The sequence below is a fragment of the Homalodisca vitripennis genome, chromosome 4, assembly GCF_021130785.1.
Source record: "Homalodisca vitripennis isolate AUS2020 chromosome 4, UT_GWSS_2.1, whole genome shotgun sequence".
Taxonomy (NCBI): Eukaryota; Metazoa; Arthropoda; class Insecta; order Hemiptera; family Cicadellidae; genus Homalodisca; species Homalodisca vitripennis.
Window position 1 is genome coordinate 3,536,619 of NC_060210.1, and position 15,073 is coordinate 3,551,691.

At 32.9% G+C, this 15,073-nt stretch overlaps 1 protein-coding gene across 1 annotated transcript; it reads left to right on the forward strand.

The window, feature by feature from the left end:
• Positions 1–3,757: 3,757 nt before the first annotated feature.
• On the forward strand, positions 3,758–4,201 carry LOC124361556. The gene has a single exon (XM_046815618.1). The coding sequence runs from the start codon at positions 3,758–3,760 to the stop codon at positions 4,199–4,201; it is 444 nt and encodes a 147-aa protein (XP_046671574.1).
• The last annotated feature ends 10,872 nt before the right edge of the window (positions 4,202–15,073 follow it).

Sequence of the window (15,073 nt, forward strand, 5' to 3'; positions counted from 1 at the left end):
AGGAACGAACCATGGTAAAGATCTTTCCAAAACTTTCGAGTAAACTCGTATCCAATATTGTGATCGTGGAATTAAAAATACATGCATTATTTTAAGTAAGATCATACGGCTTTAAGATATATAATACCTCTGGTTCATTTCGTGTAATCAAGCTAAAGTAGATAATCTAAACTAAGTTGACCAAACATGGATTAAGAGAAGTTTAGAGATAACAGTTACCTCGCCCACTGTATCCTACCTACTTCAAGTAGAAGAAGATAAAGATTGCTATCAGCTTTACTTGCTCTTCTATACTATTCTATTTTATGTAATAGTTATGTAATAATTATATATCATATTTAACATTAATATAAACAAGAGTAACATAAAGGTTGGGCTGGCTATGTATTTTCAAATTCTGCATGTAATTAATTACAAGCTAAAAATGAACAATATATTTCCCCCAATTTCCATTTCGTTTAGCCACTAGCTGCAATTTTGTTTTTTTACTAAAAAGTTTTTATCTCTAAAACTAGTAAAGCTGAAGAAACAAAATTGGGCACATATGATTGAATAAGTAATAGGAAAATTAAAACAAGAATTTTTATCTTATTTAATATTTAAAAAAATTGCGCATTTTCAAAATTTGTATAGCTAAACAACAACAAAACAGTACAGTTATAAAAAATTTACTGGACACCAACGGTACTAGTTTTAACGAAATCCGCCAAAGCATAAGCGAGCACAACCTCTTTAACGATACGCTTGCACAAGCCAAACACAACAAGCAAACATTTAGTCTTATGATAAGTATTAGCTGAATTTTGAATCAGTAGAACAAAATTTACAAGTTACCAACTATTTGAACAATGTTATTACAATTATTATAACACTACTTTATTCAACGAAATCTGTCAATGCGTAAGCTAGCTCGAACAAACATACTCTAGTAGAATCCAAGAGCATCAAACAACTAATAACTCTCAACTAGGACTATTAATATTTTTTTTTTAATATTAAAGAAAATAACATAATAAATTTTTCCCTGACCTATTCAAGCATATTTGCTACATTTGGTTTCTTTGGCTTTTATAGTTTTATTCAAAATAGTTTGCTAATAAAGATACAAAATGGCAGCGAGCTGCTAAACGAAGTTGAAGTTGTAAAAAAGTTATATTTCATTTTTAGCTTAGAGTAACACATAACGTCTGAAAATGCATAGCCTTTTTGTTGCACCATGAATATTAATATTAATTTAATATATATACTTAATATAACACTATTGCTGAAACACGTGTCCGTATAAAAACTTTAACAGGGTACGGTTTTATTTACGCATTTTACACAGTTTTCAGGTAAAGCAAGCAATTTTTATAATAAAATACTTATTAAAACTAAATCTGGGTGTTGCCATCTATGCAAATATATATCTATATATATATAGTTGTGGTTGTCAGATTTTTTTTGTTCTGTTACCCAAAAGCTAATATGTACAATTTTGTAGCTTTTAACATATTATCTGACAACCACAACTATAGTACTTTATGATTAAATATGTACATAAAAGAAACACGCGCTTATTTTACCGTTCACTTAGCTCGTATTCTGTTGCACCTTCAGTTTTAATTCTTACGAGTATAAGTATAAATCTACTCGTATCCGTAAACCCGATTCAGTAAAGTAGAATATCTTTCTCTCTCATCTCTGTTCACTGTATTATCTCATTTTCTTCATTGGTTCTACAAATAATATAAACCTCATCAGTGTCGTATTCATCATCAATTTGAAACATCGCTTCTCCCTCGATGATTTATTATCCACAAAAATTGCTATTTGAGTCTGGTAAATTGCTTTGTGATTCTATGTGCAAAATCAGAGGGTCGCTGCATTACTCAAGTTATAATCATGAATGGAATGGCTCGTTGAATTAAGTTATTACTCGCCCTTCTTGTTTTCACTTCAGCTACTGTCAATTTTCCATGTCAAATTGCTAATAAAACCCAATATCGGGTGTCAATAAAAATAGTTTTGATCATTAAGCCTTATCTAGTTTTTAGCACCTACATTATATAAAGAATGGAGTAAGTTGCTATTGTTTTATTACTGGTCCGCTTTTTATAAAATGGTAAATAATATTATTATCATTCATATTTGCAGTTCAATAATACTTTATAACGCTAGAATTAGCTCCTATCCGTGCAAAATATCACCCAATTCTTTCAGATTTGTTCCATCAAAACCTAATTGAAAATATAACGAACAACTTATATCAATAAATATAGAACAAATAACGTTTTATTATTGTAGGCAAGCTCTTATCAATATAACAACCTCGCCTTCATAACTTGTTTTAAGAATATATTAGTTATTCCGTAATCAAATAATGTTTAAATAGTTATATCGGAATCGAGTGATTGAGAGGCTTTATATGAAAGGATTATAAACAATCTAAACAGATCAATACATAGTAGTATTAGGATCGGATATCACCGAACTGCTGATCGTACGTAACACAATCTGTTTTTAATAATATGGGTTAACATATCCGATACCTGTCTTAAAATTTACACCAAGAAGATACGCATTAGGTATAATAAAACTGATTATAGACTTCGCCTTTATAGATCTGATAAACTCCCAAGAAATATTTAGAACTTTATTTAGAAATATGTACAGTTTTCAATCATAGCTGATGGCTAAAAAGGTAACATAACAATAAAAGATAAATGGTACCAGTGAATTTGAATATAATCTAATAACCATAAATAATGCTTTATCACACGCTGAAGCATTTTTATGTTGAATTTAAAACTCCATAAAAATTAAAGACTTAAAAGAAAATGTTTGTTCTCTGCAGTAAATTTGTATAGAAACTCGCAAATGCATATTTATTACCTCTTCGCCTGTCTCATTTCCTGGCTCCATAGCCGAGTTCTCATTACACTCTCTGCGAGTACATGGCGGTTTACGACCTTGATTATCCGATCGGTGGGATATAAAGCTATAAATTGAAACATCAGTGTAAAACCAAGACTTAATTAAAAAATATCATACTTTATATTAAATTACCTTAGGTCTATGCAATTTTCATATACAACTACACTTATACTGCATGCAAATTACCCTCACTTAGCTAATGTTTATAGACATTATTTGAATATAGTACATTGGCGTTTATTTTATACTTTTTTACTTCTTAGACCAAATTTTTAGTTCAAATATTAAAAAAATGTAATTTAATTTTTTACTAAAAAAATTGCAAACTATGTCAAATACAATTTTTACTGCCAACCTACCCATTTGAGGTAAATTAGTCGAGACTATTTTCATAATAATACTGAAAAACAATTATGTGAACATTTCATATTTCAATTCAACGTAATTCTCAAGTTTAACCTTCATTACTTTTTTACATTTTAATGCGGATTATAACTTTTCGCTGAAAAATAATTAAACCCTAGCCTATTCTGTTTACCATTAAATTATTACAGTTTGATCAATTAATAGTATTATAGTATACTCATATACATCATAAGTTGATCAACCAGGATGATCTAATTATGACCGACAGTTGGTATGAGACTAATAGAATGAGGCTCAATATTAAAAACTGCCAAGAAGTAGGATTTCATCGTTGTCACTCATATATAACCTTTGAGTATATTGTAATTGGCGAACCATAACTCGTGTCCAAGAGGTAAAAGATCTTGGTGTTTTATTGACACCTTCATTGAACCCTGAGCCCCGTATACTGAACCTCTGCGGCAGGGCAAACAGGATGCTTGTTTTTGTTCTCCGCTTCTCTAGACACTTCAGCTACATATTAGCACTTAAGACTTTGTACTGTGCCTTGGTACGTCAAATCCTTGAATATGGCTCCCCTGTCTGGAATCCGCATCAGAACTTTCTCATAGACGAACTAGAGAAAATCCAGAGAAGATTCGTCCGAGCGGTGGACGTCAGGATGGGTTTCACCTATCAACAAGTCCCCATCGAAGACCTGTTCCGTGATCTAGGGCTCCAGCCACTTGTGAGTCGCAGATTTACCGCAGACATTATGCTGCTCCATAAGATCCTCAACGACAACATCGACTGTCCTGATATATTACAAATGGTCCTATTCAAGACTCCATCATCCACCCGGTCTAGCGACCTGTTTGTCAGGCAACATCACCGCACCAACTACGCTGCAAATAGTGCGATGGCCCGTCTTCAGAGATAAGGAAACAATGTTGCCGATGTCGTGGACTTTTTCCAGGACAGTACAAAAACACTCAAGACGAAGATAGCGGGTCTTCAAATTGGAGTAGAAATGCATGAATGACTTTTTCTACTTACTTTTTTACCTTTATATTGTTATTTTATGTTGCATATTTATATTCTTATATGTTGTTATATGTGTATAGTTATTTATATTGTTATATTTATCTTGTTGTATTTGAATGTTACTTTTATTTGAAGTTTATTTATCTCTTTTTCACTACCTCTATTTGCTAAAAAGTAGTTTAAGGTACGGTATTTCATATATCTTTCATTTGCTATCAAAGATTAGAGTAGGTACCTGAATGTCTTAAGTTCTTATCATCTGTTTCTGTTTTTGGCTTTTTCATACTTAATTTAGTCTGGTTTTCGACCATTTAATTTATTAGAATGAATGACTTATTTTGCTTGAATGGGCTCTATATGTCTACTGTTTTAGTAGATGCTGTTGTATTGATATATTGTATCTTTTTTAGGCCTATCTCATTTTTATATTTATACTGTTATACTTGTTATACGTGCATGTTAAATTTATTTAAGTCTTTATTAATTTTTCACTACTACTTATCAAATGCCGAATAATGATGCCTGCCACTTAAATCAATCTTTTGCTACCATTGATCAGGGTGTACTTGCAAATTTTTTTCATAACTATCAGTCACTATTTTTTATTTACAACTAAGATACAGATTAGCAATGGTTTACATGGTCCAACTATTCCATCATTTTAGTTTAGCATCTTGAGTAGAATTATTCAATTCTTTGTCTAATATTTGTAAAAATGGAGATATGCCCGTTGATATGTAAAATAAATAAATAAAAAATACATTTAAAACAAACAATAGTAAAGCAGCAAACATATATTAAGCAATAACAACTAAATTCAAATGAAACAAAACAAGTGTTTTAGTAATGACGGGTTTCAAAATAATGTATTTGTATTGAAAATATATCACTGCGGTAGAAACAAATGAATAATTACATCATTGTTGGGAATTTTGAATAAATTATTAATTAAAACTTTTTCTAAAAAATTAAAATTCATTCAGTTGTTTCAGTTTTGTAATTAAAACTGAAACGTGATACGTTTGGATATTGAATAGAAGTCATTGTTAGAGCCCGGCATTTTTTTCAAGCTGACCAATACCAGGCCATTCCGTCACTGGTCAATGGCGGCCATTGTAGTAAATCAATATTTCCATTTATCACTTCGTCTCGCTACTATTAGTTAGGTACGGAAACTTCATTGTTTCTTCAAGAGATTTTATACCAATCTAATCTGGAATATAATATAGTACCCTTCCAAACTTGTCATTACATCCCAACGAAAATCTTAAGCAAAAATATCACCTTGCATATTAAATTGTAAATATTATAAAAAATAAGAAAATAATTTAATACATGCACTTTACTCTTTAACATTAAATATATTTATATAATTAAACCATTTTGGACATTTAACATTTGTTAAAACCAGAATGCAGAAAAACAGCTACTATTTTTTGCATGCATGAAACATTTAAAATCAATAGATTTTTATAATATTGGCCGAGTGTTAGCGAATGATATAACTCGAGGAGACGGGAAGTTTTCATTACTGTTCGCACCATATTTTGAAAACAAAATGACCTATTAGCTTAATTTCTGTAGATGCAACATCGAGTTCAATGATGGAGCATGAAACTTCGCAAGAATTAACAGACCATTAGTGACACATTTACATTAGTCTTTTGGCTAACAATGATAACAGTGGGAGAATCGCAGAATAAGTACATTTGTAATATGAAATTTTAGCAAGTGAGATGTGAGATGTTAGTAATGAAGCCTATTTATATGAGCTATACACTTATTATAGCTTAGTACTGCATACAAACTCAGTAAAACCTGTTATGTGGCACGTAATAGGTGGAAAACCTTGCATAAGTTAACTATTAAATATGTAGTAAATTTCATTTTCAAAATTATACTGTTATTTTATTTGAAACATCATATTATTTTATTGAACATTATAAATCTATACTTTTGTTATCAAAGTCGTAAAATTAATAGGTCTTTATATATATTGTATTATAGAAATAATTACAATTTAGAACTTTTCTTAACAAAATAAAATAAATCACAAAGTAAATCATTTATAGTTATGCAGCTTTGGGAGTGTTAGTATTTTTATCTGTACCATTCCTCATTAAGTTAATATTTACTAAGCATATGTAAAGATAAAGTCAGAAGTTACATCTTTATAGAGCATCAACAGACACGTTCCGAGCCTTTACGAGGTTAGTTAATTAAGCTGATTATGTTTTAGATGGATGCGAGTTTAAGATAAACAACAACGTTTTAATGAATTTTTAATAAGTTTTTTTATTATAAAAGTCTACTAGATAAAAAAATATATTTTTATTACTCGTAAAAAAAACTTAAATTTATGAGTTCACCAAGGAATTTTGTCAGAATTTGACACAGTTGAATACCCAAGCTTTATTTTTAGGGTATAACGGTAAATAACAAAAAACGTTACAGTGAGAGCATTAATTCTCTAGGGTTATATATAGGTATTGCTGTTTCATTTTAAGCAGAAGCTGTATCTTTGTACAGTAATAAAGGTCACGTTCTGAGCTATTTATCATCCAGAGGTAACTTTCCAAGGTAATTACACAACGTCAGAAGCCTCGTAACAAAGTCCAATAGTACGGTGTTATTAACCTAAAAAAAGGCCTAACCTTGACATCCAAAGTAAAAGTTTAATTCCAACTCCAAATTGTTCTATATAACCCTCTTATTGTTTGGTAAAAAGTTACACCATTTTGAGCGTCGGGTTTGGGGGGGAGGGGGAGAAAAAGTAGGAAATTTAGTAGTTTTTTTAGTTTTTTGGAAATTGGTTGAAAACTAAGCTGTTTAGCACAAAGAGTGTTATATACAAAAATATTCTACATGAAATTTTAAACAAAAAATGTCCTATGCATATTCCCTGTAAAATTTACGGTTCATGAGTTGCAGACGGTGTAAAAATAAAAATTATATAATTTTTAAGGTTTTTTTTCCAAATAAAGCTATATAGAAATAAGTAAATGATTTAATTAAAGAGTAATAATATACTACAGTATTATAGTCAAAAAGAGGCTAAGAGGCACCATAGAAGGTTGAAAAAGTAAAAATAATTGTTAGGAGAAATGGTTGAAATCGTTCGAATGTTTATAAGAGCAGAGAGGAGTGGGGACTTTCTCCTTCACCTTCATTGTGTCCATCAAATGCTTCCCATTTTCCATGCATCTGGTCACTTTAACTACGCTAAATCTGCACACGTTTACCTACAAGACTCGCTGGAACTTCTCAATACATTGCACCAAGAAAACGATTTATTTGTTAATTGTGGTTATTTCACCATCCGACGAGCTGAAAAGTTTTGGTCTGGAGTATGGAGTGATATTACCATAGAACAGGTTTTGATGAGGTCCTTAAAAAGCATTGGTGGATTGATTGCAGGTAGAGGAATCTACAGCGATAACTATTGCCACTTGGATCAATTCCATGCCGACTTGTTCTCGGGTGTTCGAAGCAATGGAAGAGTTTGCAGGTGTTCGCAGCCTCTCTTCAGAGCAGCACGTGGAGCTATGAGATGCAAGGCATAAAAGAAACAGTAAGGACTTGCAAATCTTCATTTCTTGGATTGAAGAACATAACCCGTTCTCTAAATCACCTGAACTCTCTTCCTTGTCAACAGGGGTTATAGGTGATGAAACTGTAAACTGCGATAAAGCATTTGAAATAGGAGCCATAACCATCAAAGCTATTGAAAACAAAACATTTAAAGAAATACACATGAAAAGATTGTTTGCTGTCAAGTCTCTAGCCTCTATAACGAAGCCGGTGAAAATTAACAACGACATGGTATGTGTAAATCCTAACACTCTCTTACATCGGATGGTGTGTACAGTAAGGAGTGATGAGAGATTAGAGGAAATTTTTCAGTTTGAACTCTGTGCATATCCTCCATCACTGTTTGACGAATCTGGCTTGTTGAGGAAGGGGAAAAAATCATCAATGGTGATGGTTTTGGTTTCAGATTCAAAAGAATCATCAAACATCGATGACCCAGTGAAAGTGTCCTATATAATTGACGGAGGCCACCTCCTACATCGTGTTGTCTGGCAACAGCCTGCTACATTTAAACAGATTTGCGAGCAATATAGTGATTACGTATGTACTCATTATGGAAAAGCGACTGTTGTTTTTGATGGTTACGAACGAAGTAACACAAAGGATCAAGAACACCTACGAAGATCACGTTCCAACATTGTGGTCAAAGTAGAAGACTCAATCCATGTCAACATAAATCAAAATGAATTTTTAGCTAGTGCTAAAAACAAGATGGGTCTAATAACCCTCCTTTCATCGCACTTGCAACAATGTGGTTGCACAGTTCTTCAAGCATCGGGTGATGCTGACCTATTAGTAGTCTTAACAGCTATTGATGAAGCGAAGAAAGATGTTCAAACGTGTTTTATTGGTGATGACACGGACTTATTAGTACTGTTGACTGTCCACGCACCTTCAGGGAATAAACTGAAAATGGTCGTACCTAAAAAAGGAAATCACCAGGAAAAAGTGTACATTATTTCTGACATTCAGCAAGGCATTGGGGATATGAAAGATGTACTTCTGGTTACATACGCCTTCACAGGATGTGACACTGTGTCTGCTGTCTATAAGAAGGGAAAAATCGCACCTTATAGGAAAGTTCAAGCCAACAACGTTCTTCGTGAAAAACTTCTGGTCTTCAACAACCCCAAAGCCGACCCCAGTGCAGTGGCTGATGCAGGAAATTACTTCCTACTTGCAATGTTTGGAGCCAAGAACACTGAAGATCTAGATTGTCTCCGCTACCAGTCCTACTTGAAAGCGATTGCAAAGCAGCCTATACATGCATTACTGAAGTTGGATGCACTACCCCCCACTTCAGGAGCGTCCAGACTGCATTCATTTAGGACCTACCACCAGGTACAACAGTGGCTGAATGAAGATAAGGATCCACTCGAGTGGGGTTGGAAGAAGATTGGCGACCACCTGACAGCAATTACAACAGCACGTCCTGCAGCCCCCCAGGAATTACTGTCCCTTATAATGTGTACTTGCAAAGATGAATGCGTTCGTAATTGTGAATGCAGAAGGAGTGGTCTAATCTGCACTAGTATATGCAGCAATTGCTCAGGCCAAGCATGTGATAACATGGACAATAATAACATCTTAGACGACGAGCTAGAGGAGGAGGATAATGTGCTGGAGGATGAGTGAAGTTAATAAAGACATTGAACATTCCAAATTTGAAAGATATTTATGCTTAAGAAGTGAATTTATGTTGCAATGTTCGTAGAAAGTTCAGGGTGGGTTTCTCCGTACCACAGGTTTATATGGCCTAGGCCTGTGGAAGCCTCTTTTCCATTAAAAAGGATAAGGTGGTGAGGTTTTCGTTCCTTCAAGGGCTTATCACTAACATACCACCGGCCACTGAAATAGCAACATTCTTTTACGAAGCTTATTTTTTAAAAAAATTATCAAAATTACGAAAAAGTTAACATTTACACCGTCTGTAACTCTTGAACCGTACAATTTAGAGTGATTATGAAAAGGACCATTCTTATTTAAAATTTAACGTAGAACATTTTTGTATATAACAATGTTTAGGATAAACCGCTTAGTTTTTGAAATATTTACGAAAAACTAAAAAAACTAGTGATTTTTCAAATTCCCCCCCTCACCACCAAACCCGACGCTCAAAATGGTGTAACTTTTTACCATAGAATAAGGGGACTATGTAGAGCAATTTGGTGTTGGAGGAAAACTTTTACTTTGGATGTTGAGGTTTAGGTCTAATTACACCGTACTACAAGTAAGGATCACAACTCCCACTCAGTGTGTCGTTCCTCGAGCCACAACTAATTGCCAAGCTCAACACAGTCCGGTTATACGAGAACATGGCAACTTTGTGTAATACTTAACCTCAAATTATTAAGTACAGTGTTTCTGCTTCGTCTAGAACATTACAGTTGCATTCAACTCGGCACGTGCTTTCGTTGTTTTAATTTCCATAAAACCTTTTTGGAGTTGAAGTAAGTGCGAGAATATGATTTCCTTTCCGGTAAAGAAGTAAGTATAGAATTTGAAAAGTTACATATAAAACATATCCTACTAATAATTCAGACTGGGGAGAATGAACCCCAGGGATGTCACTGCACAGGAGCCCAGAGTACAAGCAAAACGTCACATACATACTAGTTAAGGCGGAACACTGAAGAGGAAATCAATCTCTGTATTGCCTATGGAAATTTTTTGGGAACAGTCAGTAAATTAACACTTTGTTAATGGCTTTATATGCCTAAGATATATATTTTCGCAAACCCATTTAAGGGTATCTTTTATCAATATACTATTTTTAAATGTTTACTATTTCAGAAAAAAGGTGTCTATTCCCTCATTGCATTAAATAATGTATTAAGCTCCCATCACAAACTAGATTTTACTACTTATACTTATATAAATTACGAATATAATTTAATTCTTTTAGATTTGTTAATTTATTTTAAAGTTGAAACTATTTTAAATCTCTCATAAGCAATAATTGGAACTTTAAATAGTTGTTGTTAAACAATATCACTGTCGGCGATGCGAGTGGTGCAAGACGGATTCAAAAACAATCTAAGGTACCCGGACAAACCTGGATATGAACCTTTTCCTAACTTACCTTATACTTCTCATAATACTTTTCCAGATTCCGATCCTTGTTACTTTCGTAATTATAGTGGTCAATAATTAATTAATTTTTATTCTAAAAGTACTAAACCTAGTAGTATTTTAGACATTTTCCATCGTATGTTGCAAAAATAGAAGTTTAAAGAGTTGGAATCTATCCTCGAACACAGGTTATACGCCTGTACAAATAAATTTAAAAAGTAAGCCAAAAGTGGCTGCCTTTTATCCCTCACTATTTAACCATCGTTATACATTCCCAATTTGTGTTTCACATGACTTGCGGCGATACTACAGGAAGTGCCAATATTTAACGTGTTATATTAGTGCTATGATGTTCAGTGCGGTTGCTCTGTGCAATAACATGGTTGGTACTTACTCAAGGCATTAGTAAATATCATATATAGATAATAGAAAAATTCATTTAACAAAGGACTACGTATAGTTTTAAAAAGGATTGGAGATATTATACAAAATACAAAAAAGGTGTCTATTCCCTCATTGCATTAAATAATGTATTAAGCTCCCATCACAAACAAGATTTTACTACTTATACTTATATAAATATATAAACAGTGACACTAGCGTTTTCCTAAAAGATTCTTTTTAAAGCTGTACCTCAAAGTAATATTTGTTAACCAGTTAAAGTTATTTTTTTAAAGTATAGAAATCTTTCAAATACATGTTATTAAATTAAAAACACAAGTATTTGAAAAACATTCAATATATTGTAATATAGTATTTTAAACGTCTTACCTGTATTTAACATACCGGTACAATTATAATGAACAGTAAATTGTATTAAAATACTAATTAAGTATTAAATACATAATTATTAATATATAATAAGTAGTTCATCCCTTATCTACAACATTTTTAACAAGAAATACTAAATATGAAAACACAAGGTCACGATGAGGAAGTGTATTGTAAGCCACTTGACAGTTGAGAATGGTGTGATAATTATACACAACGTCTGCAATGCACTGATATACTGTTTCCGACTTTCAACACGGTTTGTTTGTCTCACACAGCGTACGTTTGTAATAAACTATTTCAAATGTGAATGACATTTATTTCAATATACATCCTATGTTTTGTAATTTTTAATGTATGTAAATAATAGAATTATTATGTAATTAATTTAAGCATTGTTGTACTATTATTACAGTAGAACTGACTGAGGGGAAGTAAAACATTGCGTGAGACAATTTTTCTTGTAATGTAACGCTTTCTAAATTTAATGTTTTGTAATGGATGATCTATTATGGATTAAGAAGAGAGGTAGTTACCGTGATTTTTTTTAGCACTTGGATCGAAAACTGTATTAAATTGTTCTCTACGTGTTACCATAAGTGTGAATCATCTGGGAAGCTAAGGAATGAACATATTTTGCTATATGGAAATATAAAACAACAATTTTTCTTTTTATTTAAAACAATTGGAAGGAATTTTTACATTATTACATTCCGGTTTTCATGTTATCACTATTAAACCAGTTCTCGCGTGGCATTTGCTTTGTATAAGTTTGACACTATTGACAGACATTAAATGAACCAATTAGTGGTATAACCGGATTAGTCGATTATCGATTACTGGCACACATGGGCTATTAAAACTATTTAGAGTACCAATTCCTGCAATTAAAAGGTGTTCACGATACAGGTTTACAGTGCAAATAGCTCACTTTACAGTCTTTAAGTGTTAACCTGGCGCTGACGAGAATGCACTGTTGCCAATAGCGCAGTGTATCGGGTACAGCGGCTATCGCTAGATAACGGGATGAAGCAACGTCGAGCGTGGTTGCTGCTTGGATGGATGACCACTGTGCGATTCTGTTCTTACAAGCAGCCCACCTTCCTTGGTGGTTGGTGGTGGTTCGAAAAAAGTTGATTCCCAGTTTAAGTGTTAGAGAGGACTTCTAGCCCCAATTTACTTTACTTTATGATTTCGGCATCCATATAAAGAGTCAGATATTAAACACTGCTCAGATTTTCTACATAGGTCAATTTAGAGGACCCCGAATTATAGGGGACTCCAAATTATTTACAGTAATAATATTGTTAGCAAAAACGAATATGACTTAAACGATTATTAAAACTAAGCGTTTGAAATCTAAGTTCTAGGCTAAGCAAAACATTAATATAGGTTCTTTCCTCACTCAAAGACGATATGAATGTTGCAGACTCTAGATTGTATTTGTTACTTCTTAAATTCACAGAAGATTTATAAGTATAAATGTACGCATGCTTATTATCATATATGTAGAGTAGCAAGAAGTTTTATTATGTTATTGTCAAAAACAAAAGGGATAACGGCCAAGAGAAGTTTGATTGTGCTATTAGGAATCCAAACCACCAATCTCAAAAAGTAATAAATAATATTAAGCAATAAAGCATCCTGCGTATCTGATCATAAAGTTTGCGCCACTGGAGGCAATGATAGTTATTGGCTATAAGTTGTGGATTTGAAGATGTTACGATATTGAAAGTTGTGTAGCCCTAGGGTAACTGTTGCATATTTAATTCTTTTTGTTTCTTGGTTTGTGAACAACATTTCCTGTTTCATAATGAAACAAAGGGTAAGGAAATTATAAAAGAGTTAAGCGAAATGAACATTATTTTTACCAATAATATTCCGTAAACTCTATAAGATAATGGGTTCTCAGTTGTATTAACGGTACTGTATTATTCTTTGTATTCACAACTTTATTATTATTATTGTGAAATCATAACTATGGATTATGGAAAAATCTGAGAAATTGTAATTTTATTCTTTAAGCTCATATTAAAATGTTAATTGCATATTTTTATTTAAAATATAGCTGCATTAGTTTAGAGAATTAAAATTGGGTAACTGGTCACCCATCTGGTTTACTAGACAATTTTAAACTGCCATAAATTAATATTTGTAATATATGTCCATACTTATTACAGCATGCCTCCATCGCTCCTTTAATTATACAAGACAGGAGTACGCAAAACTAAATATCAGGTCAGGTTACCTGAGATTGCATGCTTAGTTTCTCTCATATAGGCGGACAAACATAGAGAAAATAAATGTTTGCTCTCTGACAGACCATAGAAATTGTTCCATCCAAACAGTATTATTGCACTCGATGTTGCCTATAAATCCAGTATACTGTATAAATACAGTCTATAGTTTAGTTTGTTTTCAATATATTGTGGGAGAACACAAATAGACAAACGGGAAACAAAATTTTGCAGTCCCTCGAGTGATACGCTTCGATAACGCTCAGTCAATGAGTATAAAAACAAAGCTTGATTCGTAATTGCTTGGTGCCCGAACATATGAATCTACCTACATTTCCTCTGATTAACTGATAAATTGAAATTGAATTGGTTTATTGATTTTAAAATTTTCGTTGTACCATGTAGGAATATTATATCGATTTCATTTCAGTTTTCAAGGCACAGCACGGGTACCAGTTACGGGTTTCTGTTGACGGCTTTGTCGGTGGATTTGATTTTTCGTGTTCTTTCAATATAACAATGGTTTACAGTACGTGGTGATTAGAAGTAAAGTGGCACATATCACTTTTATGAGTAAATCTACTGGCTGTATTATTGTTATAAATGTTAGTTTTTCATTTGGGACAGAAAGCTGAGAAACTTCTCATTGCAATTAGTTCTAAGAACTTTCCACTTGCTTCCAGAGTGCCGGGATATTCAGAATGGGTGCAGTTGCTGTAGGGACCGTCTCTTGTCTGGATCCCACGATGAGGCAGAGTATATCTGTTATATTACCTTGAGGAAAAGGAAGGCGACCTATGTTCCAGCCTCTCCAGTCAAAGCGGGAAATGGACAGGACTTCCTGTAGCAACTGCCTTTAACCAATTCAACTTCTCTGCAGTAGACTTCACCTATACTTTCATCCTTTCACCCCAATATCATGAATTTTGCGTTTATTTATTTTCCTTTCCTCATAAAGTTTTCCAGTTAAAAATGACAAATCTACTCTAGCCGTTCTCAGTATAATTTGAGCTGGAAGGTATAAACCATCCAGAAGTGAACCCTCCTGTTCATGCTAATTCATTAATTACAAAACAAACAAAGATAATAGGAGTAAA

What these genes read in the sequence shown, in the direction of transcription:
- LOC124361556 (XM_046815618.1), top strand. Translation starts at nt 3,758, where the DNA reads ATGCTTGTTTTTGTTCTCCGCTTCTCTAGACACTTCAGCTACATATTA.